Source organism: Malaclemys terrapin, chromosome 11, assembly GCF_027887155.1.
Source record: "Malaclemys terrapin pileata isolate rMalTer1 chromosome 11, rMalTer1.hap1, whole genome shotgun sequence".
Lineage (NCBI taxonomy): Eukaryota > Metazoa > Chordata > Testudines > Emydidae > Malaclemys > Malaclemys terrapin.
The window spans coordinates 15,032,455-15,053,165 of NC_071515.1; the positions used below are offsets into that span (position 1 = coordinate 15,032,455).

At 41.4% G+C, this 20,711-nt stretch overlaps 1 protein-coding gene across 1 annotated transcript in view; it reads left to right on the forward strand.

The window, feature by feature from the left end:
• ERBB4 (erb-b2 receptor tyrosine kinase 4) overlaps positions 1 to 20,711 on the forward strand; it is a 978,527-nt gene that overhangs the window by 666,414 nt on the left and 291,402 nt on the right. The window contains exon 4 of the mRNA XM_054044415.1: positions 16,959 to 17,093. Within this exon, the coding sequence (XP_053900390.1) occupies positions 16,959 to 17,093 (135 nt within the window). The remainder of the gene's footprint in view (positions 1 to 16,958; positions 17,094 to 20,711) is intronic.

Consider the following 20,711-nt stretch of genomic DNA (forward strand, 5'->3'; position numbering starts at 1 on the left):
TCCAATGTGACCTCTGTCAATCAGCAGTTCCAATACACCCTGGATTAATGGTGATGTGCAGAGCATGCTGAGCGTCCATTGGAGCGCATGGGTAGAAATACTCATGTGGAGTTGTGGTGTGCACACAGAAAATGACTGCTCTCGATCAATGCAGGTGAGATATCAATTTATGGCTCCCAGGAGACTCCCTGTCTCCCATCAGGGCTAGAAAGCCATGTGTCTCGGGCCTACAGAAAATGGTTCCCTTCTAGGGACCTGTGTTTGACTCGGCGGGAGGGGCCCAGCTCTGCCCATTTCAGCACCTTCTGACCAGTCCCAAAGCTGCAGCAGCTCAGCTGTCTTCTGGAAAGGCAGTAATTGGCCTTTTCAAAGTGCATTTTTGATTCAAAGTATTGTGAATATGGATTAACAGTAGCTTGGTGCATATGGTCCTTCCAGCATCAGTATTCTGGAACTACCTTGAATAGAATACCAACTGGCTGCATACTGATGAAGCTGAGGGAATAAATGAATAAAATATATAAACAACTGAACTTCTGAAAGCTGGAAAGCCTGTAAAGTTGTGCTGGGCCTAAGGAATCCCCTGGTAAACAAGACAGGTGTTTTTTTTCGTTTTTACACTTTGGGATCACTTCTTATTATATTATCTTGTCTGTAATTAGAAATCTTGTGAAACTAAGAACTGCTAAATTAATTTAATTTTTAGTGCCGGGAGTTTGCCCGGAGGCACTCAACTAACTGGCCTTCATGAGATTTGACTTTCCAAGAGTTTTCTTCTCTTCCCCACCTCAGTCCTTTGTAAAAGAAACCATCTTTTCCATCTACTAATTAACCCTGTGGCCAACAAGCAAATCTTTTGTAAGCTTTGAAGACTGCGACTAGCTGCCTGTACAAGTAATGCTGGATTAAGTTGACTTTCATATGCCATTTTGAACAGAACTTTTAAAGCCCAAGAGGAAGAAAGTCTATTAAACCAAGTGAGGAAAAAAATAACCCAGAGTATGTTATTTACCTATTTTTATCATCTAAATGTTCCTGTCCTTTTATTCACTGGTAACCAATTTTGGGGTGTTGCAGTTTCTCACGGGGACAGAAATTGTCAACAAATACCTATCTATCTTATAGAACTGGAAGGGACCCTGAAAGGGCATTGAGTCTAGCCCTCTGCCTTCACTAGGAGGACCAAATACTGATTTTTGCCCTGATCCCTAAGTGGCCCCCTCAAGGATTGAACTCATAACCCTGGGTTTAGCAGGCCAATGCTCAAACCACTGAGCTATCCCTCCCCCCATAATATTTGTTAGCATAATGTACTTATTTACAAAATGCATTCAAAGGTCCAGTTACCTTAAAAAGAGAGGGCAAAAAAAAAAGAAAGAAAAAAAAAGGCAGTAAAGCTAGTCATTTCAACTTGCAGAGACTCTGGCTAGCACTACTGAGTTCAGTCCTGAAGACATGCAAACAGCTGCTTTTGTCTAAACCCTCCCCTTGCTCGTATCACACTGCCTCTTCCTGTGTCCTACTTCTCATCTGTCCATTCACTTCAGAAACTCTAGGCCTTTTTCTCCATACAAAGCAGGGACTAGTCCTGGTGGTTCTAGGCATTAACTCTTTCCAACTTGGTCTCACTTCACTTCACTTCTTGACTCCTTTTCCTGTTTCCATGGGGTCAGAGGTGCCCATGAATCTTCATCATTCTTTCTGGTCCAACGCACGCGTTCGTATGTCTCGGAGTTCCAATCCTTTTCTCTTCACAGAGTTTTTCCATAGTATCCTAGGTCTTCCATGTCCTTTCTTGCTCTCCTCTTCCTCCCATAATTTCTTGGCTGGTCATTCATCCTCCATTCTTATCACACATCCAGCCCACCTCAAACATGCACTTTCTAGCCTACTGCATCTTCCCCCCAATGTCTTCCAAGCCCATCTTTCTAGCATTGTCTACTCTATACTGTAAAGGTTTCAGAGTAGCAGCTGTGTTAGTCTGTATCCGCAAAAAGAACAGGAGTACTTGTGGCACCTTAGAGACTAACAAATTTATTAGAGCATAAGCTTTCGTGGATTACAGCCCACTTCTTCTATACTGTAAAACTGCTCTAGAAGAATGTCTGGAATGGATGTAGTTTAATCAGTGCTGAATCCAGCTTAACCAAAAGTATAGACAAGGGTACTGTTTCCCTACAGATGAATCGGTTTGGAATACATTTAATTGCATAGTGGTGGTAATATTAGAAGATACAGCTCCTAGTCCAGGAATAAAGTGTGTTCTGCAACTAAATATGGGGACGAAAGCACTCAGTGGCACAAGAAAGGTTGCAGTGATATTGGTCAGATACAGGTTAGAATGGGAGACTACCCAAAATGTGGTAGGCCATGTTAAAAAAAAAAAAGTAGGCAGTATCCTTTGCTAGACAAGACATTGATCTTACAGCAATTGTATGCCAATGTTTATGCTGCTTCAGTACTAAATTATAAAAGAGGCAAAAAATTGGGCATAATTAAAGTAATTTTGAACAGAAGGAAATGGGTTAGCTGAAAATACTGTTGTGACAGAATGCTAATAAGTGTCTAGGATTAGTGAGTACCATCTACATTTGCACAAGAATCATCACCCAGCAGTATAGTACATGCACCAAGGCAAATTCTACTGACAGTCCTGCCAGGATTGGAAGCTGAATTACAAGTCAGACAAAAACTAGGAATAGAAAAACCAATGGCATAGTAGCAGTTATTAAAGAAAAAGAAAACTAAAGAGACTCTTAGCCATAAACAAAGGTGTCATTAGAGGAGGTTTTGGAACAAATTGATAAAATGAACAGCAATAAGTCACCGGGACCAGATGGTATTCACCCAAGAGTTCTGAAGGAACTCAAATGTGAAATTGCAGGACTACTAACTGTCATCTGTAGCCTATCATTTAAATCAGCTTCTGTACCAAATGACTGGAGGATAGCTAATGTTTAAATTTTTAAAAGGGCTCCAGAGGCGACCCCAGCAATTACAGGACGGTAAGCCTGACTTCAGTACCGGGCAAATTGGTTGAAACTATAGTAAAGAACAAAATTATCAGACACATAGATGAACATAATTTGTTGGGGGAATGGTCAACATGGTTTTTTGTAAAGGGAAATTATGCCTCACCAATCTACTGGAAGTCTTTTAGGGGGTCAACAAGCATGTGGACAAGGGGGATCCAGTGGATATAATGTATTAGATTTTCAGAAAGCTTTTCACAAAGTCCCTCATCAAAGACTCTTAAGAAAAGTAAGAAGTCCTGGGATAAGAGGGATAGTTCTCTTATGAACTGGTAACTGGTTAAAAGATAGGAAACAAAGGGTAGAAATAAATGGTCAGTTTTCAGAATGGAGAGAGGTAAATACTGGTGTCCCCCAGGGGTCTGTACTGGATCCAGTTCTATTTAACATATTCATAAATGATCTGGAAAAAGGGGTAAACAGTGAGGTAGCAAAATTTGCAGATGATAGAAAACTACTCAAGATAGTTAAGTCCCAGGCAGACTGTGAAGAGCTACAAAAGGATCTCTCAAAACTGGGTGACTGGGCAACAAAATGGCAGATGAAATTCAATGTTGATAAATGCAAAGTAATGCATATTGGAAAACATAATCCCAACTATACATATAAAATTATGGGGTCTAAATTAGCTGTTACCACTCAGGAAAGAGATCTTGGAGTCATTGTGGATGGTTCTCTGAAAACATCCACTCAATGTGCAGCGGCAGTCAAAAAAGCGAACAGAATTATGGGAATCATTAAGAAAGGGATAGGTAATAAGACAGAAAATATCGTATTGCCTCTATATAAATCTATGGTACGCCAACATCTTGAATACTGCATGCAGATGTGGTTGCCCCATCTCAAAAAAGATATATTAAAAGGTTCAGAAAAGGGCAACAAATTTGCCAGAGAGCAGAGGGAGGTTTTGTAGCCTGTCACATAGTTTCAATACAGGACATTTTCAAGTAAAAAGTCTTAACTGGAATTCCTGTTCTCATAGTTGATGTTGTCTCTCAGGCATGGCTAACAAGATATAAAGGAAATGTGATATCTTATTTAAAGGGAATGTAAGTAGGAAATTTCAAATTCAGTGGATATGGACTCCACTTTGGAGTCCAGCCAGTAGCTTATTAGGTCATGCATTTAATAAAGTTGACATTAAACTTGATCCATCCCAAATACAGGACAGTAGGCAAATGCCTGTACTGAAACACATCTGGAATCGACTGTAGCACTGCTGCAGGATTAGCCCACATTATAGCTACATTGTGACAGTTTGTAAAGAAAGAGGTTCTATGGAGCTGGGACAATCAGTTGTATAGCTTTTCCGAGAATGAAGGATATCGTCATTAGATCCAGTTCTTAGGGGTTTTATTTATTTATTTATTTATTTAATAAAGACACGGAGTTTTTCCATGTTGTTGCCTTGTTGGATGGACATGGGGCAGCTCTGCTCCGAGATAGGCCATTGGCCTTCGTGTCAAGTACATTAACCAAGACTCATATGAGAAGTGCTTACCAGGGCCGGCTCCAGGCACCAGCCCACCAAGCTTGTGCTTGGGGCGGCACCTGGAGGGGGGTGGCGCGGTGCAGTGCTCCGGCTCCGGCCGCCGGGGAGAGCGGAGCCGCAGCCGGGCTCGCCGCCCTCCCCCCGGTGCTCTGGCCGCCGGGGAGAGCGGGGCCCCACCCGGGCACTCTGCCCTCCCCCCGGCTCTCTGGCCGCCCTCCCCCCGGTGCCCTCCCCATGGCTGCCGGGGAGAGCGGAGCCCTAGCCGGGGCTCACCGCCCTCCCTTGCCGCGCGGGGGTGGAGGGGCGGCGGCCGGAGGCTTTTTTGCCTGGGGCGGCAAAAAAGCCAGAGCCGGCCCTGGCCACTGCATTCAGATGCCACCTCCCTATCCCAGCTGTCCCCGCTTCCTGCCCCCCCCCCAAAATATATATAATCTGTAGAGGATGCTACTGATACTAGAGTCATTTGACTTTCAAGTAGAAAAAATTCTCCTGGAAAGGAAGTAGCAGTGGCAAACTGTCATGCTACATTTACTCTCAAGAGTAAAGAGTCAATAAAGAGCGAATGCTAGAGGAGCAGGGACAGTCCCACAGTTACATATCTCAGCAGTTGGGAGAGATAAATTGAGAGCTGCTACTGGCAGACATGAAACATTGAAGGGTTTGATCAAAATATTACATAGAAAATGGCCTGGCAAGGGAAAGCATTTAAAGCAAAGTTGTGGCCAGACTGGCAGCATAAGAACGAGTTAGCCGAGCGAATAAAAATACTGCAAGAGGACAGGAGTACTGCAAGAATTCTGAGAAAATTATTGGAGAGCCCTCCTGGGTTTGGTCCATGTGATCTGAAGTTTGCTTTGCAATGAACTAACCCAGATGGTTTGCTTAGAAGTTCACTTTGGCTACCAGGCCTCCTCTCTATTGGACATCTCAGCGAAGCCTGGTCACTTCCCTTCCTGTCCTGCAATTGGATGCTTACTCCATGGCCCCACATCTCTTCTGCAGACTCTATTGACTGTTGTCAAGTAGGGTTTCAGTCTGTGCACTCACGAAAGGGTCTCTGGGAGACAAGGATGGGATGGGTCCCCAACAGGGCAGTTGGAGACAGAAAATACCGACGAGTCCTGCTGTCATCAGCTATGATTAGCTAGTCATAATACCCTAGTCTATGGAGGTTCACCGTGTAGTTGGGATTACAAGGCTTCCCTCTAGTGCACCCTTGAAGAGAACTTTGGGGCGCTCCCGTAGTAACAAAGCTGGGAGCAGTGGGTGTGGCACTGTTTCCAAGTGCCTTTTGCCATGTTTAGGGATTTGATCTGCTACTTGCTCCTGAAAGGACCTGTCTAGAGGCTGCTTGTAGAGTCTGCAGGTGTGATAGCAGCTATCTGATGCCCCCTGCAATCACAAGGAAGCAGCGTCAGAATCCCCTGCACTGGCCACCCATGCTTAATGATGTAGACTACACACTGAATTAATATTCTACGTCCTCTGGAGAGAAGCTGTAATCACAGCACCAACGCCAGACAAGCTATGGAAGAAATTGGGCTTGGATCCAACATGATAGGACAAAAAGGATTATCTTCTTGCAGCTTATCTCAGCACCTATCTGGAGCTGATCTGTCTGACAGACCAGAAAGCTATTGCTGTAATAATGCTGTATCACTCTGCTTTTAGTCAGACCTGTTATGGGCTCAAGAGTGAGAAATTTTAAATGTCCCATGGAGTGGGAAGCAGAACATGTGACAAGAAATCCCGTGTATCTTTTATTAAATGGTGTTATAGGACACTTGGCACCAGGAACCCCGAACATGTGAAAGGAGACTGCCAGGGACACACTGGATTAGCTACTTTGGACGGTGGGCTCACAGAAATACTGGGTAGTGCCCGGCAGGATTATCATCTGAGAACTGTTAATAGACAGGAGCAACTACTCCCAATTCTGGGAGGTCTGATCGTGACACACCTACGGTCCTTCTGTCAAGCCTGCTCACAGACCTGCTGGCTTCCAGTGGAGATTTTGGGAGGAGGCAGTTCCTTCCCTTAGTCAGTGCTCTTTGGGCAGGCAAGCTTCATCTCCTCCTCCCCTCTCCCTGCTGCCCTACCAGCACTCAGCCAACAGGGAGTAGCTGGCTGAGAGCAGAGAAGGGGATTAGGGAAGTGACACACTTGCAATTCAACAGATTTATCAGCTGTGAGATGTTCAGAGGGCCACAGCTGTGTTTTTTGTCCCGAAAATCCTTTTAGTGCAGCAGCAATTTGCTATTGTCCGTGAGTCGCTAAGATGAGCACAATCAAATAATCGTGTGTTAAAAGAGAAATTATTAGGAAGGAACAAACTGCTGTGTTGTTGTTTGGGTGAGATATTTACCGGTGACTGTGAGCACCCGCCCCTGCTCTACGGTCACAGTCCACATGTTATGCAGTGTCCAAAATTGCCCCCTTCCAACAAAAAAAAAGAAAAATAAGATGAGCTTAAGGTTCCTTCCTCTTGACTTCTCAGCCCACACCCTAGGTCCGCTCCATCTCTCACAGAGCCTCTCTCACCTTTCTTATATACAGGTGAAATAAGCTGTTTGCATCTGCGAGACAGCATAATCCACCTAGTTATTCCCTAGAGCAAGCTGCTTACCTTAGTGCAAACACACCCTTACATTAAATCTTTGTCTTTTGGTAATAGGTGTTACAAACAAACCGACCATTTGTCTCTGACTGTTGGAGCACTACTGCCCTTCATATTTAGCAGAAGCATGTCTCTTATTGGCATCAGCCTTTAAAGTGGTACCATCCATAGACACTTGGTTAAACTTTATCAGAGACTCATTATCTCTTGAATAACTTGATTTCATTTTTTCTGAAAACAGAAGCCAAAAGATTTTGAGACCTAATGGGCAGCAATTCTTTCATTCCGGAAGCAACAGGGAGTGGAAGTCTATATGTCCCCGGCATGGGAGTATGAACAGTGACACAGACATAGATTCTGTGTGATGAATACTTTATCACTTATTTTACAACATGTCACACACATGAAAATAAGATATATTTCTTTCCTTTGCTTTTTCTGTTAGATTATATTTGTTGCCGAAATTGCACGATAAAAATGGCAAACGCCTTTATGAAAGCAGGAAGAGAAGTTGTTTAAAGATAAACATTTCTATTGTACTTATGACTGTTACGATTAATCCTTCTTATAGTGCCATATATGTATATTACATTCTAAGAAACTACGTTAAAAGAATGTTAAGATTGTAAAATGAAGCACTCAGAAGTTTGAAAATGCCAGAATTGAGGTTGCCTGTGCAACTTTAATTCAGGTCCCCATGTGTCTACATTATAATGCAGTCTGTAATTACATGATCTCATAACTATTCTCCTGCAATAACCCTGCCTTGTGAAAGTGGGGAATGTGGAGTTGAGTTGAACTTGTAGAGTTGTTCCATCAGTTATCAGATCAAAGATTATGTGGAGTGGGAAGACATGGTCAGAACGGAAGGAAAAAGGTTTTAGCTGCTGAGTTTTGGTCCACCTGGAGGTCAGAGAGATGAGAGTGAGGTGAACCAGGCAGCCGTGGGTTGTTGTCAATAACAATAATGATGATGATAATTAATACTTGACACTTTTGGAGCACCTTCCATTCAAGAATTTCAAGGTACCTTGCTTTAATAAATTTGGCCTCACTAACATGCCTGTGAGCTAGCTATGCTTTTACTCTTCCCATTTATCCTAGGGGAACTGAGTGGTTGAGTGACCTGCCTAACATGAAAATGATCCCAACTCACTTGGATACCAGTGAAGAAAGGCAGCAGTGCAGACTGGTTTTCTTTTAGATTTTGATGGAAGGGGTGAGAGCAGCACTGTGGAAAGTGGGAGTGTGCAGCAGGCTAGGAAAAGGGAGGCGGAGATTAAAGAAACAGTCACCTCCTAATTCAGTTCTCACATGACCTTTAAGAAGGTATCCACTGATTTACTGTAAGTCACAATAAGGCAAGTTGAGCAACAGGAATGAAAGCCCAGTTGAGATAAAACTATAACAAGAGAGACTATGTGAGGATTTTACCTCTAATCATGCTCTTAAGCCCTGTGGCTCAGAACAGGATGATAATAGGAAAAGTCTTTTTTGCTTTATTTGCTTCATTTAGCTGCTTCTGTTGTTGTCTCCAGTTATTTGCTCTGACTCTCCATTGCCATGACCCTTCCACAGTCATTTACACTAGTGCAAAATCAGGGCGATAGTGCTTCAGACTCACTGTGCACTGGTGCAAATAACTGCACAAGGTCCACCGAGAATGAGGCCCATTGACCAACATTCAGTTATACGCTAATTTACAGCTCCCTGCAAATACAGAAGATGCATGGAACAGGTGATGGAAACCCAGCATGTTTACTGGTAAAGGCTGGAATAATGTGTTTCGTCTGTTTAAATTTTGTATTATTGTGCTGGATGAAAGACTCACCTTTAAAAAAGGCACCGTCAGCCTGCATATCAATTAAAACCCGATTTCCCTCTGCACTGTAACACTAAAAAACTGAAACCAAAACCAGGCGGGGCAAGTATGTGCTATGCATTTAATATTAATTTGACTTTGTGTACTTGGGACCAGAATTTTCAAAAGATCCCAGCAACCATCAGTGGGCCCAGGTTTTCGAAAGAGCTCAGCTCCCTGTTAGACTCCATGTTGAATGCTGAATGATTTTGAAAATCTGGCCATAGGTGCTACAATGGGAGCGGATGGTTGCTGTACGCTTAGAAAATTTGGCCCCATGCATGGTCGGCATGTATCACTGAACACAGTGGAACAGAAATAAAGAGTATTTTGCCATTGCCGCCAAGCTTTGAACTGGCTTCCAGCTAATGACCCAGATAATCTTTACTTGAAATTGTATAATTGAGATGGAAGGCTGTCTGGGGTTTCTAGTTGATACGCAGCATCCGCATCCATGAGCTTTTGACTATGGTCATTGAGCCAAAATACAGAAGGTTAAATCTCTCATTTTCATTATCCAACTGCCCCCATTTCCCCAATACAAATGTGACATTTCAATTTTACACAGTCCAACTCTTCTTAAATCATCTGTACAAAAACTTCAGATTTTGATTGATGATGGATGAGCTATTTTCTCCTAAACCACCCAGTTCTCATTACCCTTTAAAGACATAGCTTATTAATAATGGACCTGAAGTGTTTTCCCAATGGGCCATCAGCAATCCACTGTGCTAGTAGCTCAAAAGATTTGGTTTAGGGAGCAGGCATGAAATTTTTAGGCCAAAGCCATTCCGGAGGTGATGTATTCAGCTTCCTGGATGAAATATGACAAGGTTGTAAGAGTAATACAGTATATGACAACAGATCGGTGGGTGATAATGGGAAAGATGTGGCAATGTCAGCATCCGGAGAGGTATCAACAACGGTAATGGATGCTGGCCTTGAAAATTAAGGACAGACAGCCTCAGTCTGGAATATCTAATTTGTATGTGTAGGATACATCTTGCATGATATACTGTGAAACAGAGTTTTCCAGAGAAAACTCTTAGGAGGTATAAGATGGTCTCCAGTTTTGTTTCTGAAATTCAGATTTGCAATCTCTCTTCTGACTGGTTACAATGGATGTTTAACGACATCCTTATGCCCTATTGAATATTTACTATTCCCCATCCTCCTTAAAAATAAAATGCTAACAAAAACATAGTCTCTCTCTCTCTCTCTCTCTCTCTCTCTCTTTTGCCTTGCCATCTGATTTGATAAATCCCAAGGTAGAACTTTAATTTTTAATCTGGAGTAGTAATATCACTTTTAGATCAAATGGAGAAAATATTTAGGGCCAGCAGAAAGGCACACGCAGCCTCCATTTGAAATAGAAGTGAAAGCAGTCAGAGTTGCTCGCAGTGAAGGATACCTTACGGGATCTGAAAATACCTCACTACCTTAATCTGGACAGGAAATTGGGAGAAGTAGAACATCAGTGATTGTGCTGACAAGCCATTTGTGACTGTTCAGGAGAAGAGCCTTTCTTGTGTTGCTTGAACAGATGGATAAGAAGAGAGGTCCCTGTCCCAGAGAACTTACAGTCTAAACAATGTGCAGACAAAGATGGGGGAAGGGATGCAACAAAAGCCTTTTCCTTCGCCTACTGTTCAATTATATTTTTTCTATTATATTGATCATATGTGCTTTTTTATAAGAGTTTTTTCCTTCATACTTCTGACTTATTCTACAATGAAGTTGCTAACATCACCACTGCCATTCCATGGTAAAGGTTAAAGCTGGTCAAGCTGTTCATTACAAATAATATTTGTGCTGGATTTACCCACTTTTGGTAATTAGCAAACCAGTTATAAACTGATCCTGATGTTCTCATCTGCTCATTTTTCATAAATATTCTCTGCATGAGACATTTTTGCCCTGTTGGTTGTCTGTGAACTGTTTGCTTTAGCTGTGAGTTGCTAATGTTGTGTGATAGGTTACCTAAGTCACGTGGTAAGAGTTCTGCTCCATTATTGGCTGATTTAAACTTTTTAAGGCGCAGATATTATGGGTTGCTCATTTCTGATCTGACATTCTGGGTGAATAATCATTCATAAAATATTAGAGATTCATAAATATTTTTTTTTTTCTCAAACGACTGGCAGCTCTGCAAATAACAAGTACAGTGTCCCCATGACTCATAACAAACTGAACGTGGTGCTTCATTTTAAGAAAATATTGGAGTGACAGCATTTCTCTCCCCCACTTCCCCCCCGGCCTTTTAGTTTTGTACCAGTCAAGTAGCTCTAGTAATGATGATAGAGATTTTCCATTCAGTTCAGAATCAAGTGTCAAGAGTAGGTGGGGCTATTCTCTGCTCTCAGAATCTGTTGCAGCCTTTATACTGGAGTGGAAGGCGGTGCTCTTTTTAGAGCCAAATCTCAGGGCAGATTTTCAAAAACAGCTAACGTAGCCAACAGGACTTGTGCTCCAGAATCCTTTATCCCACTTTATAAATCTCCCCTGGTGGAAACTCTGAGGCTGACTTTTACCCAATATATTGGGTATTTCAGGCAGCAGCGGACCAAGCTTAGAGTGCTATACCTGCTATATTAGGCAGAAGTGCAATGATTAGACACTAATAACTTTCCAAATTTGCAAAAAGGATTTTAAAAGCAAAAGAGGACAAAAGCTAAAAATGATGATATTTAAGTAAATGATATTTAAAATACATTCCCATTGTGAACATCTCTTTCCAGTGCTTCTTGTACAGAGATTAGCTCCTATCTGCACAGTTAAAGAGCATAAAATGCACTAAGGGAGCTGTCATTCCATTTCCTATTCTAAATCTCCCAGAAAGAGTTCAGCGAAAAGGAACTTCAGGTGTTTCATATGGCGGGGGAGGGAAGTCTGTCAGTATTTTATTTTTTGGTCCACCTTTCTCTACCAACTTGTTTTCATAATCTGGAATCTCTGCCTTTTTTCCTTTTGTTTATTGTTTAACATTATCTCTTGCTTTCAGTGCAGTAAATTAAAATTAGATGATGACTTTATGATGATGAGTTCATTATACTGTAACTCTATTGTATAGTGATTACAGTTGTGCTTCATTTGCTTAACACGTATCAGGGTTTATTAGGTCTTTCCAAGTATTGTTCTTGGTAAAAGAGCAGCAGGAAGCAAATCGCATTGGGGCCAGATGCCTGAGCCTGTGTAAATCAAATGTAGCTCCACAGAAGTCAATGGAGTTGGGCTGATTTGCACCAGCTGAGGACCTGGCTCAAGAGGACAAAGAAGAGAGCAAACTGAAGAGGAGGAGTGAGTGTGGATTCAACAGAAAGGGAGGAGGAGGACAGCAAAAGTATTTGAAAGAAAAATCTAACCTCGGAACTTGAATTAGCTTTCTTATTTGCAAAGGCCAGATTCTGAGATCCTTTGTCCAGTTTACGAGTGTCTTCCTTCATGAGTGACCTTGTTAACTTCAGTGAGATAATCCTTGGACAGGGGGACTATTCTTTGGGAAATAAGGGTATCAGAATCTGGTTCTAAGAAAGGCCAGGGCAGACAAGGAGTGGGTGAGGTTCTGTGGCTTGCAGTGAACGGAAGGTCAAACCAGCTGATCACAATGGTCACTTCTGACCTCAAAGTCTATGAATGCAATGCTTATTATTAAAATGAAGGGTTGCTAATAGAAGTCAGAGAACTTTTTACGTTTACCTTGAGTTAACATTTGTGACAGCTTGTGATTCATTGTAGTTGCAGGAAAGGGGCCTGATTCTTAAACCCTTATTCACAATTAATAGCTTCTTACTCTACATATAGCCCCATTGAAACTAGTGGAACTATATTAGAATAAAGGGCTATTGAATGTATCAGAATGTACAGAAGTTTCCTATCAAGCAAATTGAGGCCATTTTTGATAAGCATTGTCAAGTGAATGCATGTATAAATAAATTATGTCTTTGGCAGGTATTTGGATATATCAATTGTTAGCAACACTATTTAAAATCCATTTTTAAATGTTTAGCAGGAGATGAAGGTAGATCTTCAATGTATGTCAGACAATATTTTTTGGATTAGGATTCGGGGCAGATTTGCTAATCGTGTGTCGATGGGATAAAAAGGAGAAATGGTCACTAACCATGTTTTCAAAAGTCCTGCTAAATCCTGCCTTTCTCTTGGGACAGAATTGCTAACAGCTGCTGTGCGGGATATGTCAGGGATCATAAGAATATCATACAGACAGATCAGTAGTGTACCTCTAATCTGGATTCCTTTCTGTGCAAAATAGTTATTATTGTCTCCATTTTAAGCCCTTTTTCAGTGGAAAAGACAAGCTCTTAAACCAAAGGTTTCCTAGAAATAAATGTCAAGACCGGTAGCTGATTAATGTGGAGGAAGGAGGAGTTTGCATGTGATCCCTTATTTAATATGTTATTTTATGGAGACTGTCTCCTTTATATGATATGTAAATCCTAATATTCGTAGTGAAAAATGCAGGGTATTTTTTCCTTCTTGTTTGTAGATGTTAATATTCCCCTGAGAAGTTTTTAAAGATTTGCTCTGGATCCGTAGACTACAAATAACCTTAATCATCGGCAAAGTAGGCAAGATTTACTTTTAATGTGTCCTTAAGAAGGATGCCACTCCTAGCAGCAATAGCACCCTTAATGTCATTCTAAGATGCCATTAGTAAGTAACCTTCAAATTTTCTTTGCTAAGACTTGCATCTGTGACACTGAGTGATTCATGGGGTTTTAACTACACAGCTCTTACCTATGAGAGTAATGATGAGTCACATGGCGAAAAGTTTGTCCAGTGCTTTGAAACACTGAGAGCTGGTCCACACTAACCCCCCAGTTCGAACTAAGATATGCAACTTATTATTCACGTAGCAGAAGTCGAAGTACCTTAGTTCGAACTACAAAGTACTTACCGCGGGTCCACACGCGGCAGGCAGGCTTCCCCGTCGACTCCGCGAACTCCTCTCACGGAGCAGGAGTACTGGCGTCGACGGTGAGCACTTCCGGGATCGATTTATCGCGTCTAGACAAGACGCGATAAATCGATCCCAGAAGATCGATTGCTTACCGCCGAACCTGGAGGTAAGTATAGACATACCCTGAAAAACAAGAAAGGAAACAGTGGAACCAACAGGATTTCTGGAAGGTGAAAAGCAATTGTTTTGAAAAGAAATCCTGCTGCTGCTGCTTCTATCTCGAGTAGAATAGCCTTCTCTATTGAGATTTGAGGAATCAGATCTTTAAGGAGATAGAGAAATAAGGAATGCTTAAAAAAAAGTAAGCCTTGCCACAGAAATTATGTAATGACTAGATACTAATAACTTCACAAATTAGCAAAAAATATTTTAGAAACAAAGAGGACAAACAGATTATATTTCAGTAAGTTATATTTAAAGATTATATTTCAGTAAGTTATATTTAAAGTGCATTTCCATTATGAGTATCACTTTCTAATACTTCTTGTACATGGATTAGTTCCTATCTGCACAGTTAAAGAGCATAACATGCACTAAGGGAGCTGTCATTCTATTTCCTAGTCTAATCTGCTAGAAGAGTTCAGGGAAAAGGAACTTCAGGTGTTCCGTAGAGGGGAAAGTCTGTAGGGTTTTTGTCTGCCTTTCTCTGCCTACTTGGCTGTTTTTCTCTTGCTTGCACTGCTGTAAATTACAATTCTTACGTTCAAGGAAACATTACAACTATCCGGTTAAAGCCCCCAAAAGTGAGAGCCTCACTCCCACTCTGGCTCCTTTATGCCAGGGAAAAGGACTGGAGCAGTGTAAAGGGGGCTGTAAGCTGGGGAAGGACAGCCCTGTGTGGGGTACGGGTAGGGCTCAGGATGCCAGATTGCTCAGGCCAGCCCTGCGCTGTGTCCCAATTTTACTTTGGTAAATATGGTCACCCTACCAAGGACCCCATCAAAAGCCCTTGCATACATGGTGTCCTCAGTAACGGAAGGTGCATTTCAGAGCAGGGATGGAGCACATATATGTCACTGCAGAGATTCTGGGCTGTGCTGCCATCTGCAGGGACTGAGGATAGGCTGCGTTCATTAAGACGGCTTCTCAGTGTTGCCTATTACTTCAAGGACAACTTTACCCCCTGGAGCAGCCCATTCAGGATGGTGCAAAGCCATCTGAGCCCTTCCTTGCCTTGTGCTGTGAGTTCTGTGCCGTGCCACTTGGAGGCACAGCACCAAATCTCTCACTCCTAGAGTTTTCCATAATGGATCTTCTGTGTATTTTGGGTAAAAGCAGATGAGTTTCCTCTTACCGACTTGTTTTGAAAAAGAACAAAGCAGAATCTTTTACTGAACCAGTTTCAGTTACAAAACTCAATTTTGGGAGCTATAGGTCACCTTTTCTGATGACAACTCTCCAAGAATAGGAGACTTTCATCAAGGGAATGCAAAATATTTTGGGGGATATAATTAATGGTGTTTTCTGAGCTTTTTTTCATGGAAAATTTTGACAAAAGTGGAAAGAAAAGTTTTCATTTAAATTCTCAAAGGAAAATTTCATTTTTTTTTCACCGGAAATTCAAAAACCAAAATATTTTGTCTGGAAACTGAAATATCTTGGTTTGATTTGCAAATGCTGCCACAGGGCCTTATGGAAGTTGTAGTCCGGGTGCCTCATGATCCCATTCTACTCTATAGACTGTGCTCCCTAGTGAGACTACAATTCTCACTTATGCACCATAGTCTCCCTAATGAGAAGTGGCAATGCCTCATGGGAGTCCCTGATCATGGTGCATCATAGGAGAGGCAATCCTGTTGAGAAGCACAGCCCATAGAGATGAATGGGGAGAACTGCAGCTCCCAAATCAAAATGCTTCTGGGTTTGGGTGTTTTGGTTTTTCGATGAGAAATTGAAGCCAGCATTTTCACACACAAAAATCCTTTTGTCAAAACCCCCAATTTTCCATCATAAAACAGTTTAGATGGAAAAAATAATTAATTGCTGATAACTAGACGTTTAATATATGATTGAGAAGACATGCACTTGAAAGGAGAGAGGCTGTTTCTGTTACCCTCGTGATAACATGTGGCCCAATCCTAATTCTCTGTCTGTTTCCATTCCCCTGCATACACCCATTATGCGAAGGGCTGCAAGGGTGGTGGTGGTATTGATCAGGAGAATTCTCAGTTGCCTGAGGAAGGACAAAAGAACTGTGTCTGGCGTCCAGAACCTGGCCCATAAGGCCAAAGTGTGGTCCACAAACACACAGCTTTTCTCCGCTACTGTATTTCAGGTGCATGAGAGAATGTGGCCTTTATCATAGAAGACTCTAGAGGATTTAACCTGAGAGTTGGCAAGTCATGCATAGAGCCATCTCTTATCATTAGAGAATAGAATGAAGATAACCATTCAGATAGACTGCATGGCAGTGTAATCACAGAACGCGCTTTTCAATGGTCATGACACATGCACCAAATTCTACCAGTCCTAAATAAGTGAATTCCTATCTTCCCACTGCCAGTAAGACCATTTAGTTCATATGTTTTTAATTACATTTACAGCATGGGATTGTGTGTGTCTGATTCTGACTAGAAGAGCGTACCATTTCATTATTTTATCTCAACAAAATCTTGGACATTTCCACCTCCCCCCTCCAAATAAATGAGGGGTACATTCCTGAGTAGACTAGAACAGCAGGTGTTGTTCCCACAAACTCATCTGGAGACTGTCAAATCCCTTTGTATAACTGGTGTGAAGAGCTTGCTCTGTAATTTGTGGCTATCTTCATCGGGACTCTTTTGTGTGTAAATAGATGGTCTAAGTTTTCAAATTCTTCTAGCTGTTTGCCCTTCAATTTTCAGAAAGTTACAAGGGATTTTAGCCATAATACTCGCATTTAAAATCAATGTTACTTCCCCACCCCTAGAAGCAGTTGTATATTTAATCAGCTGTACATCTTAATGCTGAAGAATTTGTTGTCTTCTTCTTTGATACAGAAATACTGAATGGAGGGGTATACGTTGGCCAGAACAAGTTTCTTTGCTACGCCGACACCATTCATTGGCAGGATATCGTGCGTAACCCACGGGCTTCCAACTTCACTTTGGTTCCAACAAATGGCAGCTCAGGATGTAAGTATTGGTTTTATTTCCAGCCTCGTGGAGAGCACATCATGACATAATATAAATGCAATCTCAGGTATTCCATGGATCCTGCTTTAGAAGACTGTTAGCAAATTCTCCTTCCTTACTGTCCGTTCTTTAAAAATTCATTGATTCCTTTGGAAAAAATGTTTTGTCTAGAGGCGATTCTTTTTTACATGTGTATTTTCTGTATTTTTTTCCTTTCCTATTTATTACTAGAGATGCTGGTGCGAAGACAGGATCTGTATTGTTAGGATTTCTTTGCTCCTACTGCTTATTCTCTGCCTTACATCACAATCCCCTGCTTGTAACATCATAATTAGTTGCTGTAGTAATTATGGTACAAACACAGGGTTATTATTACTTTAGATGATAAATGAACTGTTTTCTTGTATAATCCCAGCAATACAAAGGACACACAGGAAAAAAAGATACAGAGTAACCAAGTGTTTTTAAACAGAATGTTTCCTGCTTTCCCAGACTTTGAGTATATGTAGAATTATATTAACCAGTTGACATTTCCTCCAGCACTAAGGAATCATTAATCAATAATATTTTTGGGGAAAGGAGACCTATTTCTCAGTACCGCTATTATTTCCTCCTGCACCCTCATGCTATAGTAATAATATGAAACCCGGTGGTAGTGGAACAGTAGTGCTAGGTGCAAATGCTATGTAATGGTGCAAATTACATTCAGAATAGACAGGTTTCAGAGTAGCAGCCGTGTTAGTCTGTATCCGCAAAAAGAAGAACAGGAGTACTTGTGGCACCTTAGAGACTAACAAATTTATTAGAGCATAAGCTTTCGTGGACTACAGCCCACACTATATGCATCCGAAGAAGTGGGCTGTAGTCCACGAAAGCTTATGCTCTAATAAATTTGTTAGTCTCTAAGGTGCCACAAGTACTCCTGTTCTTCTTTATTCAGAATAGAGTATGATTATGTAACCCAATGTCCCTGGGTGGGCTGTCATCTGCAGGGATTGAAACTGCCACCTCTGGATGTAAATGTATGAGACCTGGGAGAGCCCTGCCACAAGCCACAGTATCAGGGTTTGTTGAAGGTGTCAAGGGGCAGGGTTGGAGCCCATATATTTCTGTAGGGCTATTGGGCAATGAGGACAGGCTACTGTATCTTAGGCAGTCTCCAAGGGCTAGCTAAGTTATACTGATGGCCCTGCTCGCCTCTGCAGCAGCTCCAAACTGGATGGGAGCAAAGGAGGCTTAAAGGTAAAACTGCAGAACAAAACTGCACCCTGGGTAAGAATCACAGGATTTGTACCCATATTCATAAAGAAGAATCCATTGTGAACGCATGTACTTGTTCTTCACACCGTAATAGCTTATATAGTGCCAAGAGTGAGATGGCCTTTCCCCGTCTGTCTTCTCTCCCAACCGGAAAAAAGAGAACACAACTGCTTGAAATACAGGGATCAAGTCTCATAGTCAGCTGTGAGCATTCATTTCCTCCAGGAACCTGTCAGATTTCATTGTTCCTGCATCCTCCAACTCAGGAGCTGATCAACAGCTTCTGCCTCCCAGCAGGCACCTTTATTTGTCTCTGATTTATACAGCTACAGTAGTGGCACTTAAAAAGTTCATTCCATTTTGTTAGAGAATTCCCCACTGATCTTCCCCATTTTAAGTATAAGGAATGAAATCAGTATAACCTTTTGAAATAGAAAGAACCTCTTAAGAGTGACCCACTGCAACAAGCAGCAGACTTAATTGCAATTTCTCTCTTGTTTTGATTTTGTTTTCTTTGTCTGGCTTTTGCATTTGTCTTGAAAAATCAACAAAAAACAATGCAATGAATGAGACATTTAAGGATGGATTTTTCAGTACACCCACTGAGAGTTTTACCATTGACTTCAGTTTAAGCAGAGCTAAGCCAATGCCAAGCTCTTATGGAAATCTCATCCTAAATTAATGTAGCAATCATTATTTCCAACCTCAGGACAAAAGAATGAAAATATATAGGCCTACTGCTTTATGTCTTTAACTTCTGTTTGCTTTACTTTTGAAATTTTAACACAAGAAAGGGCCAATACATGACCATAGGATGCATGTATATTAGTTACAAATGTGATCTAACCAGTGTTGTTTTATTAATGAAATGCATGAGCAATGTTATATAACAGCTTCATAAATACCTCCATGTGGGAACACATTTTAATATATTTTTCTCCATTTCTGACCCATGTAGAGTTAGTTGTATTTTTCAAAAATATAAAATTCCATGTACAATAAATACAGATTCTATCCAAATTAAACACAGGAGTAATATAAATATTAGATGTACCTGGGGAAGCTAAACCACCTCTATCTACACATTGTGCATATATAGGAAACTAAACCCCACTGTGTTAAAAAAATAGCTAAAATGGGATGACAAAATGTACTGAGACTTCGGAAGACATCAGAGCAAATGACAGCTTTTTAAAACTTGTTGAAATATTATTCAGGTTCCACGTGCGGGCGTCACCCTTTTCAAATAGCTGCAATTAAGTAATTGTATACAAAAAAGCCTTCAAATCAAAGCACTCAAAGAAATGGGAGAACGTTATTACCACCTGTCAAGAGTTAGGGGAAAGTGAATATGTTACCTTGGTGCGTTACAAAAGACTTAATACAAGTTGTTTGTGCTGATACTGAAAGGACTTGGTAAAATGATTTGAACATTTAATACGACCCTCAGAGTGGAAGTCCGTACAGAAGTTCAGAAGATGAGGCATATGTGCCTACTTTTGATTTAGGGATCACTCTTATCCACTGGTAAAATGGATCCAGACAGACCAACCTGAGCTAGGGGTTATCCCAATCAAACGTATGCTGAGTGTTTCAGAAAGACTTAGATCTTTTTTTTTACATAGATTCTGTGGGTGTATTGTCATTATCTGTTTATGGATACAAGATGATTGTACTGTTTTATGTGAATTTGTCTGAAACTTCAGGTGCCTCCAAATCTTAGAAACTACACAGACCTTTATTAAGTGCATATAGGAAGTTATTAAATAAAGTTAATTAGTTGCGGTGGAAACACGTGAAGTAGAAAAGATGAACAGATAGAATCCTATCGTAGCACCTGGGGAGAAAGGGGGTGTTCCCTTTACTACCCCGAACTATCTGTTACAGAGCAGGGAAATAGCACACGGGAGAGCCCCCTCATTTACTCTTGCAAGATCACACAGATATGACTACAAAACCTCGTTGTCAATGCTGACTTAGCAGAGGCTGTTGTTAGATTCAATAGAGTCTGTGCAGATGTGTTACCTGTCTCCATTGCTAAGAGATCATCAGCTATGGGGAGCAGTATTGTCTATATAGTGTGCTGGGCTGACATCTAAAACTAGACTGGAGGAATTGAGGACAACCTGCAGTAACATACTTTGACTGGTTACTCCTACATCACCTCAGTACTCTTCTTCAGAGGGGACGTGTTAGACACTGGGTGATAATTGGCAAGGCTGTTAGTGCCAAGTGTTTGGTCTGGTCTCTGCATATTTAAGGGTTGCAAGCATCCTGTCCACCTATGGTGAGGTGTTATCAAGCCTCCTCAATAATGAACACAAAAGCTCCCCACTGCTCCTCACCAGCCATGGCTCT